The sequence below is a fragment of the Cannabis sativa genome, chromosome 2 (assembly GCF_029168945.1).
Source record: "Cannabis sativa cultivar Pink pepper isolate KNU-18-1 chromosome 2, ASM2916894v1, whole genome shotgun sequence".
Lineage (NCBI taxonomy): Eukaryota > Viridiplantae > Streptophyta > Magnoliopsida > Rosales > Cannabaceae > Cannabis > Cannabis sativa.
This window is the reverse complement of record NC_083602.1, coordinates 51,830,463-51,838,465: the sequence shown is the minus strand read 5'-3', so window position 1 is coordinate 51,838,465 and position 8,003 is coordinate 51,830,463. Positions and strand designations below refer to the sequence as shown.

General features: G+C 35.4%; 1 protein-coding gene across 1 annotated transcript; it reads right to left on the bottom strand.

Moving 5' to 3' along the window:
- Nucleotides 1-4,124: 4,124 nt before the first annotated feature.
- Nucleotides 4,125-6,460, bottom strand: LOC115720474 (pentatricopeptide repeat-containing protein At3g49170, chloroplastic-like). Its single transcript, XM_030649622.2, has one exon. It carries the CDS (start codon nucleotides 6,201-6,203, stop codon nucleotides 4,413-4,415), a length of 1,791 nt encoding a protein of 596 aa, XP_030505482.2. The 5' UTR covers nucleotides 6,204-6,460; the 3' UTR covers nucleotides 4,125-4,412.
- Between the last annotated feature and the right edge of the window lie 1,543 nt (nucleotides 6,461-8,003).

Below are 8,003 nucleotides of genomic sequence, written 5' to 3'. Positions count from 1 at the left end.
TATTGGTGGCCGGGAATGAAAAATGATATAGCAGAATTTGTAGCGAAATGTCTTACACCGCCGGCAAGTTAAGGCCGAACACCAGAGACCTGCAGGGCTGTTGCAATCTCTTGATATTCCTGAGTGGAAATGGGAAGATATTGCTATGGATTTTGTGACAGGGTTACCGAAGAACAGCAAACAACAGGATTCCATCTGGGTGATTATCGACAGACTCACTAAATCAGCACATTTTCTGCCTGTGCGCACTAATTACAATGCAGAGCAATATGCTGAACTGTATGTAAAAGAAATTGTAAGGCTACACGGAGTCCCAAAGACCATTGTATCTGATAGAGGTTCAGTTTTTACTTCTAAGTTTTGGGAAAGTGTGCAAAGTGCTTTGGGCACAAAACTGAAGTTGAGTACAGCATTCCATCCTCAAACTGATGGACAATCGGAACGAACTATTCAAATACTAGAATACATGCTACGAGCTTGTGCGTTGGATTTCCCAAGTAACTGGAGCAACTATTTGCCACTAATGGAGTTCTCGTACAACAATAGCTATCAATCTACAATAGGGATGGCACCCTATGAAATGTTGTATGGGAGGAAGTGTCGATCACCACTACACTGGGATGAGGTTGGCGAAAAGTGATACTTAGGCCCAGACCTAGTAAGAGAGGCCACTGAAGCGGTAGAAAAGATTCGAAATAGAATGGTAACTGCACAAAGCCGCCAGAAAAGTTATGCCGACGCAAAGAGACGGAATGTGGAATTTGCAGTGGGTGATAAAGTGTTCCTTCGAGTGTCACCTATGAAAGGGGTTATGCGTTTTGGAAAGCGAGGAAAGCTAAGTCCAAGATTTATAGGTCCTTTTGAGATATTGGACAGAGTGGGACAGGTAGCTTATCGACTGGCATTGCCACCAGTATTAGCTGAGACGCATAATGTGTTCCATATTTCTATGCTACGAAAATACGTGTCGGATCCATCACACGTGCTGAACTATGAAAGAATGGAGCTAAAGCAGGACTTGAGTTATGAAGTGCGACCAGTTCGCATTATAGAGAGAGGAACGAAGGAGTTAAGGTCCAAAAGTATTCCTCTAGTAAAAGTTCTGTGGAGCAACCGTTCAGAAAGGGAGGCAACGTGGGAAATGGAGGGAGACATGAAAGAACAGTACCCCGAACTTTTTGGTAAGTCTAATTTCGAGGACGAAATTTCCTTTAAGGAGGGTAGAATGTAATATCCAGTTTATATACATATATTGGTATTTGGTATATTAAGTGTGATACAATTAAATTGTTATTATTATTATTATTATTATTATTATTATTATTATTGTTGTTGTTGGTGTTGTTGTTGTTGTTGTTGTTGTTGTGCGTGTGTGTTGTTATTATTATTATTATTTTTGTTGTTGTTGTTGTTGTTGTTGTTGTTGTTGTTGTTGTTGTTGTTGTTGTTGTTGTTGTTGTTGTTGTTGTTGTTGTTGTTGTTGTTGTTGTTGTTGTTGTTGTTGTTGTGCGTGTGTGACTAGACAAAAAATGATATATATATATATATATATATATTAAATAGTGAGATAAATAAATAGTGAAGCATTAGATTAGTTAGTTAGTTTAAAATTTAAAATTTAAATTTAAATCAGCATAATTTTATCTGATTAGTTAGATATTTATTTTTAAATTTAAACTTATTATACGATATGTTATATACGTATATACTCTAGAACCCTAGCAGCCAGATAGTATCGTATTCCTTTATTCTCACCATCTCTCAATTTCTTTTTTTTTTATTCTCTCTATTGAACCAAATCAATTGTTTTAATCTTAAGAGCTTCGGGGTTAGCAATCAACCGATCATCGTTCCGTGTCTTCGAAATCTTCAGGTAAAATCCGTACTTGTTTTTATTTTCGTTTTCAGAGAAATAGGCTTTCATAAAACTATCATATCTCTCTCCCCATAGGTCCGTTTTCAGTGATCTAGGTACCGTTTTAAAGATAATTTAATGATATATATTTTTTATGAAGAAACTCTTTCCTAATTCTGAGTATTTCGATGTCAAAAAATTCATGTTTTACACTGACTTTCGAATTACAGTTTTTTTAAATTTCTTTTCGATATTGCCTTAGTAAAAGTGTCATATCTCTCTCGATATCTATTATTTTCAAGCGATTCTTGTACTGTTAGAAAGATAATTCAATAATCCATATTTTCTTTGAAGAAACCTTTCCCTAGTTCGGAGTTCTTACCAGTCAAAAGTTAGGATCTTTACTCGGTTATGGTATTTCGTTTTAAGTTTCGTTTCAGAAAAAGTGTCTTCGGTAAAAATTCAATATCTCTCTCAATTTTGATCCATTTTAAAAGATCTTTATCTCATTTTAAAGCTTAGAAAAATAGCTACATTTTTTATGAAGAAAGTATTGTCTATATCGGGGTGTAACTATTTTTAAAACTTTTATTTTTAGGCTGTATTCAGAAATCGGCATGATCCAGGATTTTAAAGAAACTGTTTTGAGAAAACATGCATAACTCCTAGGTTATAGCTCCGATTTTGGTGATCTTTATACCGTTAGAAAGGTCTTTCAATTAACTAAAAACTTTGTGAACAGTAGAACTTCTAATTCAAACGTTTTATAAGTCAAATTCTAGGCTAAACTTGCTGTACAGTGAGAATAATAAATATATTGAGTTTATCGGTGGACTAAGGGTTTCACTAATTGTTATAGGGCCTAGAAGGTATCGTAGGAGTTAATTACAGCGGAGTTGAGGTAAGGAAAAATAATTATACTTTATACTTGCTTTTTATATGGTTTGAGTATCTAGTATGACTGCTTGAATAAATTGTATTGAAATTGTGGAATGTGATAGTTTCGGTGAAATAGTGTTTTATCGATGAATTGTATATGGCTGTTTAATCATGTTCCAGGTACTTGGAAGTGGTTGGAAACCACACATGTATGGTGATGTGGTAAGTGAGGCAGTGTACGTAAGGGTGCACTGGTTATTGGTCTTGCGTTCGGTTAAGAACGTAAGACACTCCAGATTTGTATGGAAGCTGGTGTGTGATTGTGAGTGTGAGTATGTGGTATTTCAGTATTTGTGTGGCTGCCTCTATTTATACTTATGATTAGGTTGTTGTATGTTTGATGTATATGTTTGTGCTATGATGTGTGAATGCTGGTACATAGTATTTTGTTTTTCCTTACTGGGCTTTGCAGCTCACCCCTTATTTACCCCCTATGTGCAGATAAGTAAGCCTGTAAGCTTTCGGTGACAAGTTGAGTCTGGGCAGCCTGGGGTGTATCTCGTGTGATCATGTAACTGCGTGTGGTCTTGGCCATCTTCCGCTGAAAGTTTTTTTTTAAAATTTGTTAAACTTATCGAGGATGTTGTCGTTTAAATTTTCTATTACTTTTCCCTAAGTGGTAATACTTTATTTTCAACTGGGTACCCATGTTTTGAAAAGTGTTTTTTTTTAAATAAAGGCAACATTAGTATCTTAACGCCAGTTTATTTATGGCATCTTATTTTACGTAAGTAAGGGCGTTACAGATTTACATCACTTATTTACATCTCCATTAGATTATCTGGTTTCAAAACAGTATGGAGTGTAAATTTCCCTATATATAAAGAGATGTAAGCTGACTCAATCCTTTGTGCGAGAAAATTACATTGTATATTCGCTTTATTTTACTTGTTTTAATTTTTTACCTTTACTTTCATATTTTTTAAGATATACTCACTTTTATAAATAATATTCCTATTATACCCCTTAGATTAGTGCTAGACTTATATGTAGGGTAAAAGTAAATTAGAGAACCCATTCACAAAAGTGACTACATTTTAATAAAATATTAATGGATACAAAAAAGAAGTATTACTACAAATATTACCAACTTAACTTTTGTTTTCAAAAAAGAGAGATTACCAACTTTTATTTAATTAAATAAATTAATTAATGCAAAATTAGAAAATTGGAACTGTAATTTTGTAGATACAAAAAGAGATTCTATACCTACAGAAATACACATAGTGGTTTATCAAATAATAACCCCTTGTTATTTATCATAAAAACAATAACCTTGTTTGATAAATCTCAGTACTTGAACAAAAAAAAATATTCATATAATTAGTAATTGAAACCGAAAAAATGAATCAAAACTTTTACTTACATTATTTAGCTATATATAATCTTACCCAAATTGCCATTTCCGAAACAAAATAAATCTCTAGCAAAAATTTCTGAAACAACCTTGTTTACTGCATATGAAAGTTATGATGATAAAGTCCATTATTCTTATTGAAGCCATAATATTTCGGTACAAAATGACTAAAAAAGTTTCCTTAGTTCTCCACTTCAATTTTGTCAACATCTCATTAATCCATCCATGAATTTTACTTATCAAGAGCTATGAACACAATTTTTATTCTTGATTTACATCAATCCAGCTACACCCACTTGCCTTTCTTATCCCATTAAACTCCATCAATCTTCTAACTTGATCTGCTTCTTCTAACCTTCCATTATCTCTATAAATACTAGATAGCAGCACATAATTTCCAGGATTATCTGGTTCCAACACAAAAAGCTTCTCAGCAACTTCTTTCCCCATTTCAAGATTGTTATAATTCTTGCAAGCGCCAAGCAAAGCTCCCCAAATCGAAGATTTCGGTTTCATTGGCATTGATTCTACAAACCTCCTAGCTTCATCTAATCGACCTGCACGACCAAGCAAATCGACCATGCAAGCATAGTGTTCATGTCCAGGATTGATACCATAAATTTTGGTCATTGAATCAAAATATGCAAAACCTTCCTCCACTAGCCCAGCATGGCCACAAGATGATAGAACAGTTACAAAAGTTACATAATTAGGCTTCATTCCCTCTCTTATCATTTCCTGGAATGATTCAATCACTTTGTTCACATAACCATGTTGTTGGTAAGCTGTGATCATAGCAGTCCAACAAATCACATTACGATCCTTAGTTTCTTCAAAAACACAATAAGCATCAATCAAGCTTCCACATTTTGAATACATTGTTATTAATGAACTTAGAACACTCGAATTCTGAACAAACCCACATTTTATTACCTGGTCATGGATCAAAATCCCTTGATTAAGAGCTGAAAGCGAAGCTGAAGCATTAAGGGCTGAAGAGTATGAAACTTCATCAAGTTTCAAGCCTTCCCTTCTCATGATCCAAATAAGGTTACAAGCATCTTCAAACTTGTTATTCGAAATGAATCCACTTACCATAATATTCCAAGACACAACGTCTCTAAAAGAGTCTCCTCTTATCTGAAACAACTTAACAGCATTGTTAAACCCCCCACATTTACAGTACATATCAATCAAAGAGTTGCTCACATAAGATAATGATTCCAAACCATGTTTCACAACAACCCCATGAACTTGTCCACCAAATTCCAAGGTCCCCATTTTAGCACAAGCACTCAACACATTCGAAAAGCTCACTTCATCAGGAGAGACCAAACTCTCCCTAATAACCTCCTTGAAAAACTCAACACCCTTATCATAAAACTCGTTTTTTAAAAACCCCGTAATCATAGAATTCCAAGACACAACATTTCTATCAGGCATTTCATCAAACACCTTCTCTGCAGAAACCATATCAAAGCATTTCGCATACATATCGATCAAAGCCGAAGAAACAAACAAATGGGTTTCGAGCCCAAGTATCCAAACCAAAGAATGAAGTTGTTTTCCATGAATTAAAATCTCAGTTTCCCCACAAGCTGGCAAAGCTGCAGAGAAAGTGAACTGATTCGGGACTAAACCAGAACACCTCATTTGTCTAAAGAGCAACAAAGCTTCAAAGGGTTCTCCATTATGGAACATTCGGGTGACGATAGTAGTCCAAGCGACGACGTTTTTGGAGACACGGTGTGCGGCGGTAGAGAACAATAGAAGCAGACTTCGGTTGATGAAGCCACATTTGGCGTAGGAGTTGAGGAGGTTGTTGAAGAGGAAAGAGATGGAGATGAAGTCGTTTGTGATGAGGTGAGTGTGAATTTGGGAGACATGTTTGATGTTATTAGTTTGTGTAGTGTGGTTTAGAAGATTGTTGAAGAGGGTAGGAGTGGAATCTGGTGATGATGAACCTTTACCTCTGTAATGGTAAAATCTGTAGAAGAAAGTAATAAAGAAAGACTTGGTTTTGGGATATGGAGGGAAGAGAGTTATAATCATAATTCATCATCATAACAACACATTACAATTTTTAGCAGTTTTTTCTGGTTTTATTTTTTTATCTCAAGAACTGCAAGCTCTGTCTTGATCTTGATGTGAATTTAGTGTTGGCTTTGTTATTGTTTTATGTTATATTGTATTCCACAAATGATGATTTTTGTTTTTTGAAAGATTCCACAGATGATGATTTAAACGATCAAACTTTTGAAATCTTGATTCTGCTGAGAAGAGTTGTTAGTTGGTAATTTGTTTATTTATTTATTTCATTATTTATAGGGGTGTTTGTGGTGTAGATGGTGCGGTTTTTGATCATTTTTTTTTCAAACTAATCTATATGTGCGGTCTTTTTAATTTCCTAAACTACACACGCATCGCGAAATTAAAAAATAGCGAAAATTGCACCGCAAAAAATGAGAGGAAATTAGATTCTATACCCTTTTAGATTCTATACCCTTTTTATATTGTTCTTTTTTATTTTTACCTTTTTTTTTAATCACTTTCCCACCTTATGGCTGCGATCGTCCATGTCTTAACCTGTTCTTGATTCGATGGCCACCTTTCCCACCTCATACTCTATTTGTCGTGCACTTGAGCAGAAGTTCTCCCGTCAAACAAAAGCTCATCTCCTCCAACTCAAAGGCCAATTCTCCAACCTTCAAAAATCCAATCTCTTAATATCTAACTATGTTGATAAAGCAAAGTCGATTGCTGATGCACTACTGATCGCAGGGTCCCCAGTCAATGATCAAGGCTTCATCTTGCAATCGCTCAATGGCCTGGGTCCGGCCGGAGTTTGACCCTGTTGTCTCTGGAATAACATCTCACACTGATTTGTTGTCATTTGAAGAAGTTCAAGCCCTCCTTATTTCTCATAAAACTCGTATTGAACATCATAACTCGGTATCTGTCTCTCAAGCTTCAAGCAAATCTTGCATTTCAGCAATCAAGAAATGCGAAATCTCGTTCTTATGGTCATGGAGGTGATCGAGGGAATGCCACTGATAATGATCGAACTCATTCCTTTGGCCGTAGAACTAGAGCTCGCCTACTCTGTCGAGTTTGCCTTCGAACATGGCACACAACAGTTGCATGTCACTATCGCTTTGACAAGAATTGGATAGCTCCGAAATATGGTAATTTTACCCCTCAAGCCCACTTGATTGAATCTAATATACTCTTTGATCCTCAGGCTCTTCTCACAACTATGATACCTGAGATTGGTGATGATGAGTCCTAATATGTGGATACTAGAGCCAAAAACCATGTTGCCATGGGAACACAAAATCTTGATGCTGCTACCCCATGCACAGCCACTGAAACCATGTCTGTAGGCAATGGTAAGAAATTAGTCATTTTTAATATTGGTCATTCTACACACCCTTTCCTCTCAAATACACAGTCATTACATTTACATTATGTTCTTTATGTCCCCTCCTTGAAAAAGAATTTTATTAGTGTCTTCCAATTAATAACTAATAATGATGTGTTTCTTGAATTTCATAAATCGAACAAACTCACAAGGATAGTGCTCTTCAAAGGGAAGGCTAAAGGTGGCCTATATCAGCTGGGTAATACTCTTTTGAGCATTGTAATTTATTTATCTCTTAAGAACATGACAAAATATATAGAATAGAGTATGTTGATGTTCCAGTTTTAGTGCCAAAACCCACTTTCTCCTTCTTTTTCTTTCTTTTTCCTCTGCTCTCACAACAATCAGCTCTCTCTTTTTCTTTTTTTGTTTTGTTTCATTCAAATGGACAATTAGGCTGCTGCATTTTGGTCCAAGCCCACAAACTGTTG

Excerpts from the sequence above, each read along its gene's own strand:
- LOC115720474 (XM_030649622.2), bottom strand. The coding sequence starts at position 6,203 with ATGATTATAACTCTCTTCCCTCCATATCCCAAAACCAAGTCTTTCTTT.